Source organism: Candoia aspera, chromosome 13 (assembly GCF_035149785.1).
Source record: "Candoia aspera isolate rCanAsp1 chromosome 13, rCanAsp1.hap2, whole genome shotgun sequence".
Taxonomy (NCBI): Eukaryota; Metazoa; Chordata; class Lepidosauria; order Squamata; family Boidae; genus Candoia; species Candoia aspera.
In genome coordinates this window covers 16,782,373-16,799,553 of record NC_086165.1, presented here as the reverse complement: position 1 = coordinate 16,799,553, position 17,181 = coordinate 16,782,373, and the positions used below count along the sequence as shown (strand labels likewise).

Sequence of the window (17,181 nt, the reverse complement as noted above, 5' to 3'; positions counted from 1 at the left end):
AAGTCAAAAGATGATCAGTCTGCTATAATATATGGTGAGAGCTGGACAGGATAGTCTCTGCCATCATCAAAAAAATTAGCCAAAGGAGACCTGTGAAAGCATTGAAATGCTGGGACACAATCTAAGGAGCTTTAAACTGCATCTGATTATATTGCACTGGAGTCACTGAGTTTTACATATTTAACTGCAGCTGGATTGTGTCCCTGGGTTCTTTTCTGGAGGTAGTGGAAGAAAGGAAGTAGCTCAAACTTAGAAGCAAAGTTTTGAACTGGAAAATTTTGCTATGCAAATGAGTATGATTCCAATTAGCATATTCATTGTGGTATCCCAAGTCTGCACAGGTATCTGGGCTGTGTTATTTGTTGGGAGGAAGAGGTATAAAAGCCCCGCTTCTCTAAATCACCTGAAAAGCAAGCATTGGCACAACTTTTGAAACAGACTAACCTGAAGTGGAATCGCCAGGCTAACCATTTTGCAGAATGTTCTGAACATCTCTGCCTACAAAGCATGCCCAGGATAAGGTGAGTGGGCAGATTCCACTGAAGGAAATGCATCTTTATAAACTATGATTTAAAAACGGAGATAGCAAAATGAATAGGATATACACAAGTTACTCTGGAAGGAAAAGAGGCCATTAGCACCCGAGTGATGGATGTCCTTAGCACTGCAGGTTTGCGCAGTGTGCAAGGTGCAGCCATGAAAATTAAGGGGATTTGGAGGCTGCAGTTGTGCTGCTACAACACAGATGCACTTAAGACAGCAGGAAGCTGCACACAAGGGGAGGTGCTGTACCTCACAGTGAGATTTTCCCATTTAAGGGTATGTATAGAGAGATGGAAGCCTGCCCTTTATTGTGACATTTCTTCAAGAAGTCACATCAATGTGATCTTAGGAAATCATAAGACCAGATAAAATGTACTTGTAAAGTAAGCTTCAGAGTGCACCCTCGTCTCAGACCTCGGAAAAAAGATCCGTATCCGTCTCTCCAGCTGAGGCCCTGAGAATGTGCTGCTGTGATTTAGAGTCTGGCAATAGACGGTTTACATTGACCTGACCTGAATTGGAAAAGGTTGCCATTAAGGATGGCAAGAAGCCCTTGGAAATGGTGGCCCTTTGATGCAAGTCCTGAAAGAAAGCTCTGGAAGAGTTGCACGTAGGGATGCTCTGCAGCACCTTGGACCTCACATTGCTGAGCACCTCCGTGGAGACGTTGGGGAATTTGCATTGGCTTGTTTCCTGATACTTTCTGTTTAAAGAGAAAACATACGTGTATGTCTAGGCTGGGCTTTGGCCTGCTCAGCTAACCTGGGCTGGACAGCTCATTGGACCAAAGAGAAGACCAAGGAATCATCATACCTGCTAAGTCACTCCTCCCGATGCTAACCAGCCCTTCGTACAATCCTTTGATTGGGTTTTCTCCTGCCGTGATCGACCCATGAAGCCAAATTAGCAGCATCCGATGGCCGTGTTCTCGGTAGCTTTTGGTGCCTGGTGAGAAGAGCAGCGGATGCAGACATAGGTGAAGTGAGATATTCCCAGACATCCAGTAAAAGCCATGATGATATCCCATGTGTCATGACATCATCATCCAAATAACACACACAATGTAGCTTCCATCATGATCTACAGTATGCAATTGGCATCATTCGCTTGACAACATCACGATGCACGGAACATCACTTGCCCACTTGTTGAAGCACATGGACATGCTTACTTTTCTTTTGTGACAGATGCGTTATGACTGGGCTTTGGAATCACAGAATGGTTGTGTGTCTTGTTGACTATTTGAGAAAGACTTACTATGAGTCAGAATTAGTTCCATGTTCCCTTTTTCTTTCCCCTGGCCATACTGACAGCCTTGTGTTGTTGTTGTTGTTGTTGTTATTGCCACCATCATAATTAAAAAAGCAGCACAGCAGCCAGATTATAGGTGGTTATGCTCACACAATGGGCTTAAGCAAGTTGGATAAAGTTCTGTTAAGATTCACACAGCCTGCTAAGCTTGGTGACCTTGGTAGCAGGGTCATCTGCAAGGGGATGTGTATCAAAATAAGATGGCAGCCACAAGCATGCAATCAATGCCACACCTCTTTTTTGCATGCACACTATACCATCTTGACTTTTTTACCCCTCCTTGCTGATGCTCCTGGCTTTTTTTTTTCTGGCTTAAAATGTTGTGTGAATCCAGCTCATGAGGTCAATTTATGATATAATGTATTGTGTAAGCCCTGAATACAGTAATCGAGTTGAGTATGGTGCATGAATACAACCATGATACAATGTGTGTGTGTGTGTGTTTGTATGTCTTACCCACCCGAAGTTGTTTTTTCTTCTTCTTTCAAGCATCCTCCCCAGTGCAGAAAGCTGAGTATCAAACCATTGTTCAACTAGGCAATGCGTGGAACTAATTGATCGGAGCAGTGTTTTCCACACCCCAATAGCCAAGCCAAGTTGATTTATAGGTTCTTGTGCTGCTTCTACTGATTGCGGAAGATTTTTTTCCTGAATGTGCCTCACTGGAAATGCACTGGAAATGCCAGCAAAAGGGAAGACCAGGATAGCTTGCAGTTTGCATACTGGAATTGGGTAGATGGGTGCTTGCTGCTTGCCGGTAGAGCCTCTGGCTAACAAATTTTATTGAATATGATAAGCCTCATGAAAGCTTCTGCCTTTTAATACAATTTGTTAGTTGGAAAAGGTGCTACTGGGTTCCTTCTAATTTTTTTTTTCTGCTAGAGACTAACACAGCTGTCCTCCTGTAGTGCCTACAGTTGGGACTGACGCTGTCAGTGCTAAAGGCTTTTGCTGAATTACCAGTATTCGAACTGTTTTTAATTTATTGCAACTGTTTTCAATTGCTGCCCATTTGGGGCTGTGTTTTTTTTAACACTGAAAATAAGGTTCTGGCTTTCAGTGGTGGTGATGAGAGGGGCAGTAATTCAGGCTCCCCAGAGCATTCGGTGCTCTCACTGATGCAGCTCTCACATCACTTCTCTGTAAAAGCTGCCCGGGGTTGCAAATAACCTGCGGGGAGGTGGGGGAACACGAAACGAATTCAAACATGCTTCATCCAGCTTTTTCAGTATGAATAGCTGGTCACAGCTGAGCCAGCTATCTCTAATATGGGCTGGATGGCAGCCAGGGTTAGGGGAATACTGACCAGCAAAGCAGTTTTCGATCTTTACTTCTTCCTTTTCCTTGCAACCCGCTTGAAAATTGGAGACTGGACCACTTATTGGTTTGGTCTCCTGTCTGAAACAATCTCCTGTCATTCATATTTCATAATATTTTTTCCTTCAGCGTTGGTCTCGCAGTCAAAACTCCAATGTTGCATTTTTAAAACGGAGGGCTACGGCTATTTTAGCCTGTCTGAAAGCCAGGCCCTCTTCACCATAGCCCTGATCCCAGGCTGAGGACATGGCAGCCTTCTCATGTGTCCAGGGACCATCAGGTTGGGGATCTTAGGCCACCTCTGGTCTGTTATTCAGCAGCAACTGGGAAGAACATCGACCTGTGCCACCTACCCGTCCACTGGTGTTCGATCCCTCTGATATGTGCCTCTGTGAATTTCCAATAATGCGCGAGCTTCTTCCACTCATTGGGTTTGAGGTATTTGGTAGCGAGCCGCCATATCACCGAACGGATATGTTGCGTTTCCAGCCGATGGTCTTGCTTGAAAGTTAAATGCTCGGCCACCCAGGAGTCAGAGTCACTGCTGAGGTTATCCTGGAAAAATGTCACAACCTGCTTCATGGTTGGTTTGTAAGGAGTGGCTGCTGCTTGGTTTTAGAATGGTTTCCTGCCCTTGCTGGAACTGCTGCTAACTTTGCAGGGGCTGATCTCAGCCTTCCATGCATCTCCAGCCAGCCTTCACCCACGAGGATTATGGGAAGGGTAATCAACACGCCTGTCAGCCACTGGGTTGGAAGAGTTACCTTTAATTGGTTAGGTTCACTCAACATACTAACTAAGCCCTTAACAAGGCCCTTTCCTCCAGCAGGGGGGTGGGGAGTGGCAGGGCATTAGCAGAGCCCGATTTGAGCTGTTCTAAGGTGCTTTGGTGTCAGCTCTTCAGGGTGGACCAGAGTAGGAAGCCAGAGTCATGCAGGCTAATTCTACTTGTTTTATAGAGCTATTGTTTGTTTATTGTGTTTTATTATAATTGTTTTATGTGATTTTAATGTTTATGTTTTATGTGGGATTTTATTGTAAACCGCCCAGAGTCCCTCTTTTGGGGGAGATGGGCGGTGGCTAAATATGAGTAATAAAGAAATAAATATTGTAACAGAATCTTGCAAGTCTGAATGCACTTCCCCCTTCCCTTCCTTTATTTTCATGAGAACTAGGGAGGGTCTTGTCTGAGACGCTTTCTCAAGTTACAGTTCTGGGCCAGGCTCAGGTTTCTTTTATCTGACTGTTGTCTTGGTAGTGACTCTTCCTCCTGTTCCTTAAGGTTATTCCTTCTGCCCATTACAATTGGTTATAGTTTGACAATCATTTTTATTGTATTTTGCACTGTTTTACAGGTAGTCCTTGCTTAGCAACCACAATTGGGACCAGAAACTCTGTCGCTAAGCTTTGCGGTCGCTAAGTGAAACATGGTACCATGACAGACTTATGACATCACTTCCCATTTGGTCATTAAGCACATCATTGCAGGTCATTAAGCGAGACATCATGTGACCACGACTTGCAATTTTACTGCTGGCTTCTCCACTCTGTTGGAAGCTGGTTGTGAAGCACACAAATGGCAATCACATGACCACAGGATGCTGTGTCAGTCATAAGTGTGAGGACTGATCATAAAGTTACTTTTTCAGCACTGTCATAATTTCAAACGGTTGCTAAACAGGGCAGGCATTAAGTGAGGTCTACCTGTATATTGGGTTTTTATTAATATATTTTGGTTTATGTATTGCCTACTAGTGCTCAGAGTTACTTGTTTAAGATGGGGGGCTTTTTCAAACAAAAAAAAATAATGTTGGATTAGGGTGATGTGTTGACCAGTCACAGCCTTTCAGTGTTCCAGCCAAATTGGGGACTATCATGGACCATAAGGGAGGATGCTTCCCACCACACTTTCCTGCTTACCACCTTCTTTCCCTTTTCTTTCATTCAGTAAAATCTCCTGCCCTTCAGCCCTCAGATCTCCCTTGTCCTGCTGCTCAGAGACATTCTCCTGCATTGCTTCTACCAGTTCTTATGACTCCATTTGATGAAAACAAAGAGGCTTTAAAAAAATCATTCAAAGAAAAGAGGATGTTGCTAAAATCCCCCAGGAAGGTGCTGCATGTTCTTGCAGCTGTTTAGCATTCAGGAGGCCAAGCTATGCATGTCCGCTAAATGTCCTGTCTTCTCCTGGCCAACCTCTCCCCCGTCTTCTGCAGCCTCCCTGGCTTCTCATATTTCCATCCATTTCATTGGATTGTTTTTATTTGTTTGTTCGTTTGTTTATTAAATTTCTCCACTGCCCATCTCATGCAACGATGACTCTGGGTGGTTTATAATAAATAAAAGAATAAAAATTCATTATAAACTATAAATATGAATAAATATAAACATGTAAAATGTAAAATATAAAATACGAAGTCCAAGATGGTCTTAATGAAATTTTACCTGTTGTGAGCCACCCAGAGTCGCTTAGATGAGATGGGCAGCTGTACAAATTGAACAATAAGTAAATAATAAACAATCAAATAATACATTCAGTCCCAGGACTTCTTCCAGTAAAAGCCACTAAGGGAGATTCCTGTCCTTGAGAAACAATTGGAGTGTTTTAGTTTCCTCTGGAGAAATTCTTTCAACAAGTTATTTGAGTCCAATTCCACTCTACAGCTACAACTTCCTCTTTGCCTATTTTTTCCTGCACAATTAACTGTTTTTCTCTAATACAGAGAACCTTTTGTGATCTACCCCCCCCCACCACACCCAGTTAATTTCTTTCCATTTGGGGCCCCGTATTTCCTGAGCCCCCAGCTTCCTTCACCTATGTCACATCAGAGCCATGAAGCCCACTTACTTTTTCCCATTTGTAAAACCTGTCTGCTTTGATGATCATATCAGCCAAATTGACATGGTTCCCACGGGCAGCGACATCCAGTGATGTTTTTCCTTGCTGCAGAAAGAAAAATAAATCCACTTCAAAAACTTCCGTTGCTTTTTAAAATTAATGGGCAGCAAATATTTAACTCCTGCAAGAGTGAGTGTGTTTACCCCACTGATCGATGGATAACAGTCCCAGCGTCTTTGTAAAAATTTATTTTTTACTTTACGGGAAGGAAAACTAAACTACGACTTTGTAGCTGATGTGGTGCAAAGTGTTAGATACCATTCTTGCACTGAGATTTTTTAAGCATGGAGCAGTTTGCCACCATTTTATATTTTCCTGCTGAGCTGAAATTTTGGAGGCCAGATTCATCAAAACTCTTTTATTGCAGAAGATAAAACACTGACGGAAACAAATCTATATGGGTGAGCCACTGACCCAACTTGTATTGATAGACGCATATAATTTCTTATTGGTAGACTCATATAATTCTGATATACTCATATAATCAGAAACAAATAACATCTGATCTGGTCCACTGTGGGCTCTTTCCCCATTATCTCTCTATACTGGGCTCAGATAAAACCTAGAATGAGGTTAAGCAGAGAATTTTTGAACTTGAGGTTCAGTGGGGTAGATTTAACCCACCACACCTCTGCTACAAGGAACTCATACTGTATATCCACCTTTCCTTATCCCCAAATACTTTTATTATATAGGAGGGCACTCACACTGGCATACTTAGATGCTTTGCCCTCAACAATATTGACCAGGAGATTCAACAATATCCCCTATCTAGAATGCTTATAAGTAGTGCCCTGCTGGATTGGAGCCCTGGCCCATCTAGTCCAGCAGTCTGTTCTCACAGTGGCCACCAATGGTCCAAGGAAGCCCACTGGCCTCCCAACAGGTGGCCTTCAGAGGCAGTCCCACTGCCATCAAGGCTAAGAGCCACTGATCTCCATGACTTCCCTGAACTGGTCCAACCCTTTCCGAAAGCCAGCCAAGCTGGTAGTTAGCACATCTCATGGCAACAATGTCCAAAGCTGAATTATGTGGTGTGCAAACAATTTTTCTTTTTTCTGTCTGTTCTCACAGTGGCCAAGGAAACCCACTCGCTAACTGATGGCCTTCAGAGGCAGTTCCATTGCCATTGATCTCCATGACTTCTGTGAATTGGTCCAACCCATTTTTGAAACTACAGCAGCTAAGCTGGTAGTCAGCACATCTTGTGGTAGTGAATTCCAAAGTTGAATTATACACTGAGTTGAAAAAAAAATCCTTTTGTCTGTCCCGATTCTTCTAGAATTCAATTTGCTCAGATGCTGAAACTGACAGGATCACACGTGTACTCCTGAAATGCCCTGCCTATCACTCTTGGAGGATGGAATTAGTATCTGCTCTAACCCCAAATTATATGGACTCAACATAAATAACCACAACTGCAAAGTAGCAATGACAGTCAGAAACCATTGGATCTAAACATGATAGATATACACTTAGATCCTGCTGCAGATATGCTTTTTATCCCAGATATTTTGCATTTTAACATTACTTTTTTTTTGCTCTGTGATGCAAATTCTTTAATAAAAATAAAAGTAAATCATAGAGGTTATGCCCATGTGGTTTAGGCAAAATTGAACCATCGGAACCTGATTTCCTACTCTTTATTCTGAGCTGAGAGAAGTGCAGCTTGAGCTGCTTTTTTAAAAAATTAAAATTGCCCAGTTGGAAAGAGGAATTTTACTTCGGGATAGATCCCAAAGTCACCTATCCAGTTACCAAATTTGGCTACCTAGCATCATAGATATGTTGTCAGAAGATCACCATCATGGGCCACGACGACTAATCTGGTTATCCTGATAACCATTTGGGTCTGTGTTAAGAGGATTACAGAAAATGCTTCTTTTTGTATTTTAGGGGGTCTGCTTTTTGCCTGAGAGAAAGTTCTTTCATTGTTGCTGTTGTTATAAAAAGCATTTATTGATTATAGCATTGATTATAACATTTATATCACCAGGAGTTGGCTTAAGATCCTAAATTAAAACTAATACTAATAATAAGAACAACAACGATAATAATGCCACCACCCCTGGCATTTAGCTCAGTGGCATTAGCTGCCAAATGCCCTCCAGGACAGTTCTATTTTGACTGTCCTAAGTAAGAGCGCCAGGGAGGGGGCCATCTGAATTTCTAGGAATAAGGGATACAACAGGGACAGAGTGTGCACTGGGAAACATTGTTTTCTTGCTCAAATGTGGAATGCATAAAATAGTTACCTTTAAAACATCCTCTGTGCATTCTCATTCTAAAATCCTGTTACCACGGCTGGCACAGGTTTGCAAAGAGGTAAAGTTTCCATGAATATGTATACAGACAGCAGCAAGATGACGTTACCTTATCGGTTAATTTTAAATTCACCCCAGCCATGAGGATCATCTCAGCAATATCCTGCCTTCCATGCTCTGCAGCAATATGAAGAGGACTCTGATGCCTCTGGGGGCAAAAAGGAGAATTAGAAATCAGCACAAAGAAGAATTTGGGAGAAGGATCCATTCCTTAGTGGTGAAGTAAACCCTGCATACAGACAGGCTTTTGACTCCTGCTAAAACTCTTCCTCTGGCCTCAGGGAGGCATCTTCTCCCATCTTGGCCCCTCACGGGACAACCAGCTCCAGCAGAAGGGAGCCAACTGTATCAAAGGGGACCAAGCCTGTTACGTGGCCTTCAAAGCGAGCTCCCAACCCCTGCTGAATTTCACCCCAGAAATGGTGATAAGTCCCTTCCGTGATTCTGCCTGAGCTCAGAGGGAAGTTTTCCCCAACCCGAACTGCGCAACATTCTTGTTAGCAGGATGCATTAAGACAAAGAGGGCTTCTGGTATAAGAATTCCAGCAAGTTAACTTAATTTTCAGTTTAGAACCAATCTATCTAGCTAGGGAGTCAAAAAGGCCAAGAGGGTGCTGCAACTGCACCATCAAAGCTTCACCCCCTTTTTACAACCTACACACAATGCATTCTACATGTAATGCCTGGCTGTGGCTGCCTTTTTTAAAATTCCCCCTGCGGACACCCCTGATATCTAGTGTACGTCAGGGTAGAGGTTCCCTGAGCCTTTTTCTCACAGCCTTCTGATGTACCAGCAGGGAAATTTTTATTCCCTGATAATAGAGCATCTGCAATCTCTTCGATTGGCATCTGCAATTGGCTGTTGATCTAACGGCTGCCTGAATCTTTATCAGTCTAAGAACCAACACTTACATGGTCTTCCTTTGGAAAATAAGGGGAAATTTGGTAAGGCTTGGAAAGATTTAAGTCTTTTATGAATTAAGCTTGACTCAGTTGATATCTAAGATATAAAAATTATCTATCTATCTATCTATCTATCTATCTATCTATCTATCTATCTATCTATCTATCTATCTTCATAGATATTTCCATATGGTTTCCTTGGCACCAATATGGAAGTGGCTGGCTGTAGCCCACTTCCAGGGTGTCCCTTTTAGTTTCCCAAGCTAGCCTACAGTCTTGGGATCTCCCAGTGGTCTCCCATCTAAGTACTAACCAGTTTCAACCCTGCTTAGCTTCTGACATCAGCCAAGGTTGGCTAGATGCTGTTACCTCGCTGGGACTGACAGGTTTAATTAGCTTTTAAAATTAAAAAAAGAAAAGAAACGTGAAAGATGAAAAAAATGGGCTAACTACTGTAAAGCTGTACAAAAAATTGGCCAAACACATAAAGCTATGATGATATCATCATCCTGATCTCTTTAAAGTCCTCAACAGTTGAAATAATATTAAAAAAAATTTTCTCCATGATTTATATTTACTTTTCATTTTTAACATTCTTAAAGAAGAAAACTATGGCTGCGAGAGCTGGACCATAAGGAAGGCTGAGAGAAGGAAGATAGATGCTTTTGAACTGTGGTGCTGGAGGAAAATTCTGAGAGTGCCTTGGACTGCAAGAAGATCAAACCAGTCCACACTCCAGGAAATAAAGCCAGACTGCTCACTTGAGGGAATGATATTAAAGGCAAAACTGAAATATTTTGGCCACATAATGAGAAGACAGGACACCCTGGAGAAGATGCTGATGCTGGGGAGAGTGGAGGGCAAAAGGAAGAGGGGCCGACCAAGGGCAAGGTGGATGGATGATATTCTAGAGGTGACGGACCCTTCCCTGGGGGAGCTGGGGGTGTTGACGACCAACAGGAAGCTCTGGCGTGGGCTGGTCCATGAAGTCACGAAGAGTCGGAAGCGACTGAACGAATAAACAACAACAAAGAAGAAAACAGCCCAGAACAATATATCTCAACATTCCATCATCGTTTACAACATATATCACTGAACTTATCAAAAGAGAAGTTAATATTGTCAGCGTAACTTATTGAAAGAACGTTTGAACCCACTTCCAGAATAACAGATTAGCCTCTGATAGCAAAAGGGCAACAGACAGTCTTGTGTGCGTTAAAGATGAACCAATCAATTCTGTCTATTTGTGTGGCTCAGTCTGTCTCTCTGTTGAGCTTCAAAATGCCACAAGATGATGATGATGATGTGCAGCCCACAGTTTCGATACCTTTTCACATAAATATATTCTCAATTAAGTTCAGAGGAGTAAATCTGCAAATAAGAGGCCCAGTTATTTTAAGTGTAGCCTGTCTGCCGTAGTGCCTGCCCAACCGGTTTGATCTGACAGGGTTGATGCACTCCGGAATCCTTCGATCAAGCAATGCCAGCTACGAAGATCCCTGAAATGCCCCTTCTCTGTTGTGGCACCTGCCTTCTGGAATGAGTTCCCCTTGAGAGCCAGGTAGTTTCCACTCAGACAACATTGCCTTCTCCCAGATATTGGGCTAGGGTGGCTGAGCCCCTTGCGGGGTGTGTCTGTATACGTTGTCTGTGTTGTTGGGCAGATTTGCCATTTTGTTCTCTATTTTTTACTTGTTGTCTATTTAGCTTGCTTTTTCTTTCTTTCCATATGTGTATTGTATTTTATTCGGTTTGTTACCTTGTGAGCTGACGTTGGCCTCACGGGTAGGCCAACAGGAATCACCACCAGATTATCTATTCTACTTCATTATAAAGCTACATTGACAGAAACTTGCAAGTCTGAAAGTACAATCCTACCCCCCGTCTCCTTTACAGCCCAAGAAACTAGGGAGGGTTGCTTCTAAGCTCTTGTCCCTCCCACTATGCAGCTGTGGGCTATGCTGTCTCTTATCTGACTGTTCCCTAGGCATCGTCTCTTTGCCCAGTCTCCCAAGGTCTTTCCCACATACCATTACAGCTGCCCAGAGGTGTCCTGGAGTGGTTTGGCCATTAAATCAATGAAATGAAATGAAATGAAAAATGATTGCAGCACTGAGGATCTGTAGGCAAGAAGATGCTTCAGAATGCATAGGAGTACACACACCACTCCTTAAACCAAGCATGTCCTTTCCCAGGATTGTTTCAACCTCATCCAAATGCCGTCAATGAGATGAAGAGCTTGCAAGCATTCTATCTGCTGCAAAGCTTAATTAGATCTTAAATGCTGGTAACCATAATTAAAAAGTCTTACTTTATCAGGGATGTCAAGGTCACATTCGGCATCAATGAGGATTTTTACAATGGCTGGGTAGTTCCGTAGCACCGCAATGTGCATAGCTGATGCATTTTGCTGTGGAAAGAAGCAATGTTAATACTTTTGTACAGGAGCATTAACAGGGGAGCAAATCTAGGTTTCTAAGCGGCATCCTGTTGATTGGAAACCCCACCTTGGAACTCTAGATACGTTATGGTTATTTGTTGGTCTTGTTTGCACAATACATTCTCCTGGGTCATGGGCAAAGAACAGACCCAGATGACTTAACTCAGAGGGCTCAGCTTTAATCCCAAAGTGCCCCACAGATTAAAACAATGCTCTCTGGTCAGTTGTGTATCTGAACAGATTACTGGTGGGTTAATGGTCTTCTCCACATTCCAAGACAGAGATAAAGTCATAGAGAAGCCCTGGGAAAAAACCAAAACTCAAGATTTCTCTAGAGCAGTGTTTCTCAGCCTCAGGAACTTTGAGCTGTGTGGACTTCAACTCCCACAATTCTGGCTGGGAGATTCTGGGAGTTGAAGTCCACACAGCTCAAAGTTCCTGAGGCTGAGAAACACCGCTCTAGAAACTCCATCTTGATTGCTCTTTGCAAGAGCTGGTTCTGGCAAGGTCAAATGCAAACAGCCTGACATCAGATTAGTTCATTAAATAACAACCCTTCCTTCCACCCAAAATGAGGGAGGCCTTCTGCCAGCTGTGCCATGCAGATGGGAGAAACAGAAACAGGAACCAAATCTTGATAGGGCTTGCAGTTTATACTTGGCAGATGCTGAGTTTCTTTCTTTGTGGCTTTCCTTGTTTGTGTAACAGACTTGTGTGTCTGGAATCACTGCCTACACAACCTCCAGTTCTAGTATCAACCAGGAGAAGCCTGACACTATTGGAGTTCTCAGCTGCCAGTGCCATGGCTGCACCAGAGGATGTGTCAAAAAGAGGTAGTAAGGAATGAGACAGCATCCCCAACTCTGTTCATCATAGCAACTATCACAGTTCTGATGTGGAGGAAAAGAAAAAAGAACGGGGAGGTAACATCTTGCCAGCCCCCACTGCAGAGACTGGGAACATGTAAAAATGACCCATCCTTGGTTAACCGAGTTGCTGGAGATCATGTGCTGTTGGGCCGTGCAAGTATCAGCTAACGAGGTCGACTCTTCTGGGTGACCATGGGCAGGAAAGCCAAGGCCTAAGGCCTCCTGCAGCTTGCATGCTCTAACCTCAGTCCCAAGCACTGGCTGTCCCTTGAAGCCAGTGGGATAACTAGAGCCAAGACACCCACAATCCAGAGGGACCTCAAGGGTCTCATGTTCCATGCAAGTCTCTCTGTTTTCCATCTACTAGTTTCCTTACCAGGGAAAGAAAATGGGGAACGATGGGAGCAGAGAATACGCCAGAGCTTGGACAAACCAAGAAAGGAAGAATATGTGGGAGCCCTCCAGAGGATTGCAATGTTATTCAGAGATCATAGTCTGGAGAATGCATAGCCAATTTTCTGACACCCATCCTTCCTTATTCATACCTCCCTAATCAGCTGCCTCTTCCCAGGTACGATAGATTGCAATTCTCTTGATCCTAAATCAGCACTGCAATAGTCACAAGGCTGGGAATTATGGGAGGGGCAGTCCAACCCATCTGGAGGGCTAAACTATTTTTCCTGGTAGCGGCTCTTCTGATTCTCAGGCAGAAGGGCCTTCCCCAGCCTGACTGCCTTGTAAACTGGATATGCCGGGAATTGACCTACGGAGGTCTTTTGCATGCAACGCTTGCTTATTCTGCTAAAGGCCCGTGGCCTTAATGGAGGAGGAGGATTTCTTGTATGAGGTTCATAGACTTTTCCTTTGTCTTTCTCCCATCATGAAATGGCATCAGGCTCTGGAGAAGTTCCCGCTAAAGGCAACAAGCAGTTGCAGGTCTGCAAAGGAGCTGCAGAGGACCACCTACTCAAGCAGAAGACACAGGTGCAGGAAGGCTGGGAGATTTGCACAATTGCACATCCTGGGCCAAGTCTTTGGTCTCTAACTTGGTTTCCCTTGGAGCATGACACGAAGAAAGGAAACCCAGCTGGATCAGGGGATGTACCTGTTCCCTCTGTTTGGAGGTATGAAGATGTTCTGGATGCAGTTGCTGAAATCAGTCACTTACGTAATTCAGAGCATCTCTCTGGATTCCTGCACCAAGAAGGGTTCGGGCCATGTCTACATAGCCATTCAGTGCAGCATAATGAAGGCAGGTCATTTTTTTCTAAAAAAGAGAGTCAGGGGTACACCTTCAGGCAATGTAAGCTCACATAAATTCTACTTTGATATGATACATTTTTGTTCTGAATGACCCAGTGGAAGCAGGAAGAACTTCCAGAGGGGCCCTATGAAATTTTGTGGCAATATACCATGGATAAAATCAGTACAATTCAAACTGGCCTGGACTTACATGGCCAGAGTTGGAGGAGGTGACTGGATCAAATTGAGATTTATTTTTGGCTTGTTGACCCAAGGAAGTGGATAGGGTGATCTCTAGGAGCAATTCTACTTGTAAGCTAGACCTATGTTCTCTCCCTCCTGAACAGGCTGTCTTTGGATCAGCCAATATGGACAATTATCACCCAATCTCCAACCTTCCCTTTTTAGAAAAAAATTGTTGAGAAAGTGTCAAGTCCTGCAAGGCTGGCAAACTCAAGAAAACAGAAACTTGGATTTTTGGAAAAACCTTTATTGCTAGTAGGGTAATATAAGAGTATCCCAAAAGCCTCCCATAGTAATTCTCCAGCACAAATTATAGTGTAATTAAGGGGGAGTTAATCTGAGTCTTTTTCTCATGCTTCTCCCATTCCATGGATTTAAGAATCTCTTCTGTATTGCCCTGTTTCCTCCCTTTCTGCCTCCTCCATGCTCCCAAGGTCTGTTAAGCACTCCATCGCTGAGCATGGGGATGTTCCAACTATAGATCATTCTAATGGAAACAGATTACTTGGATCTTTTTTTGGTTAGAATTCAGTCCTGGGCATGGGACAGAAGCTATACTGTTCACCCTGTTGGATGGATCTATGCTGAAACTGAATGGGGAGGCTGCACCCCTCCAGGCCTTCTCAGAAGCTTTCAGTATCATGGACCACAGTGTCCCCTTGGACAACCTGCAAGGATTGCAAGTTGGAGGGACTATTTTGCAGCGATAAATTTCTTAAATAGTAGTAGCAATTTGTTGTAATAGGGAAGAGATGCCATCCAGGTAGGGTGCTACAGGTTTGTTTGCCTCCCTCCTATAATTTAATATCTATTTGAAACTACTGGAGAGGTTATTCCTTGGTCCAAGATGTGGTTTCATCAGTATATGGATGATACTATCACACCACCCCAGACCAGGTTGGAGAAATAATGGAAGTACAGACCCAATGTCAGGAGACTTTTAGGGTCTGGTGCAGAAGAAACAACATGAGAAGGAATCCCTGAAAGATGGAGGAGATGTTACTCCAAAATCCACTGGTGTCATGAGTGCCGTTGAGCTAAAGTCATCAGCGCAATGGCACACATGACAATGACAAGGAAATAAGTGAAGGGGCACAAGTTAAGCAGCCATCAACCCACAACGACTAACGGCTAACAAACAATAGCTAAACGAATCACGGAGCCACCCAAGCCATCAGCGGCAATACAACGGGGATCGCCCAGCTGAAAGCAATCAGCAGAAGAATGGAAACCTGAGGATGGGCGATCCTGGAAACCCTCAACCAACGGCAGGGCAACGCATGGGACAAAGGGGGGTGACGTGACCGTGAGCGAGGGGGCGCTGACCGGCGCGGGGTATTTAAACCCCGCACCGGCGCGCTCCTGTCACTCTCAGCTTTTTTCTACCAACGTTGTACCTGCCCTGAAATAAACCAGAACCTGATTTGCAAACCAGCGTCTGAACGTTATTCAGAGGTAGGCAGCGCATGACATAAAGCTGAGAGTCATAAACTCAGCCTCGCCGAGCCCCACCGGACGACAACGAGCCGCGGGAGGAGTAGACGGCGAGAAGACCAGCAAGATGAGGCCGGAACGGCGCGGGCAAGGAGGGCGAGCCGCGCGGCAAGAGACAGAGGAGGACCGACCGAGGCCAGAGGCACCGCGGACTCCCGGAGCCATGGACGCCCACCCCACCCGACCCGAGCCTCAGCTCCAACCCCAAGGGGAGATGGCGACGGAGGCAACCCGACCGCGGGAGGGAGCAGCACGACTTCCGAAACCAGCGGAGGACCCCGCGCCCCACATCGCACCCCAGCAACGGGCGTGGAGCGACAGCCCCACGGTGCTCAACACGGAGGAGGACGACGGAGACACCCATCAGACGGAGGAGGAAGCGGACCCGCGGCGGAGGGACGATGAACCCCACCGGCAACCCACCCCCGAGGACGCGCCAACGGAACCGGCCCCAGCGGCGGCGCGGGCTGTGGACGAGGAGGCACGAGCTGAACTCGCGGCCATGCGGGCTCAGCTGACGGAACTCCGGACCATGCTCCAGGCGCTCATGCCCCCCGCGCCACCCAACGACGTCCCCGCACAAGCCCACACCCCGAGCGAAGCACCGAACCCACACGGGCCAGCGGAGAGCCAGCAGACGGCACAGGCGGCCGACACCACACCCCGGGAAGCGAGAGGCGGGGCCGCACAAAACGCCCGGGCCCCAAAGGACTTCCCCATCTTCTTCGATGGGACCCCCTCAAAACTCTCATTTTTCGTTACCAACGCTAGGGAGTTCATGGGGAGGCACGGACACTCCTATGACTCCGAGGCCGACAAGATCGCCGCCGTGGCGATCAAACTCCAAGACAGGGCGGCGGACTGGTACGTCCAACTGTACGAGTCCAGCTCCCCCGCCCTCGCCACCTTCCCTGCTTTCATCAAAGAGATGAAAAACTACTTCGAAGACCCCCTAGCTAAAGTACGGGCGAAAAGCGCACTCCAGAGACTTAAACAGGGCACACGCACGGTCCCTGACTACGCCCTGGAGTTCAAAGCCCTCGCGGGAAAGGTCTGCGACTGGTCTGAGACCACCCTGCTGGAAATCTTCAAAAGGGGGCTCAACCGCGACGTTCTCCAATGGGCCCTCTACCGCGACGACCCAGAAACGTTACACGGGTGGATCCACCTCGCGGGGAAAGCCGAACACGCGCACCGCACCTTCCTTATGACAACCACGGAAGACACAAACTATGTCGGGAAAAAGGTACCCGCACCACACGGGGGGATGGCCGGCCCCATATACCCAAAAAAGAAGTTCAACCGGGAGCCCTGCGGGAGGTGTGGCAAATTAGGGCACAAGACGGCGGATTGCTTCGCCAACCGACCGCCGACCAGCGCGCCCAAGCCCGCCCCGAAAATTAGCCCCAAACCACCCAACCCGGGGCCGCCCCCTCACCGCCGAATGACCGTGGCCACAGCGACACCGGAAGAGGGCTGGGACGCTTACTGGGGGGAAGAGGACAATACCGACCCCGACCAGCCGGCGGGAAATGCTCCCCGCTTGCTCTGAGACGCGTGGCGAGGCAGGCGGTGGGACAGCAACGCGGACCACCT

General features: G+C 45.7%; 1 protein-coding gene across 1 annotated transcript in view; it reads right to left on the bottom strand.

The window, feature by feature from the left end:
• Positions 1-659: 659 nt before the first annotated feature.
• Positions 660-17,181, bottom strand: part of ANKDD1A (ankyrin repeat and death domain containing 1A) — a 35,727-nt gene continuing 19,205 nt past the window's right edge. The window contains exons 9-15 of the mRNA XM_063314242.1: positions 13,775-13,873; positions 11,609-11,707; positions 8,444-8,542; positions 6,020-6,115; positions 3,525-3,726; positions 1,357-1,488; positions 660-1,246 (exon numbers count right to left, since the gene is read on the bottom strand). Coding sequence (XP_063170312.1) covers positions 1,182-1,246; positions 1,357-1,488; positions 3,525-3,726; positions 6,020-6,115; positions 8,444-8,542; positions 11,609-11,707; positions 13,775-13,873 — 792 coding nt within the window. The 3' untranslated portion in view covers positions 660-1,181. The remainder of the gene's footprint in view (positions 1,247-1,356; positions 1,489-3,524; positions 3,727-6,019; positions 6,116-8,443; positions 8,543-11,608; positions 11,708-13,774; positions 13,874-17,181) is intronic.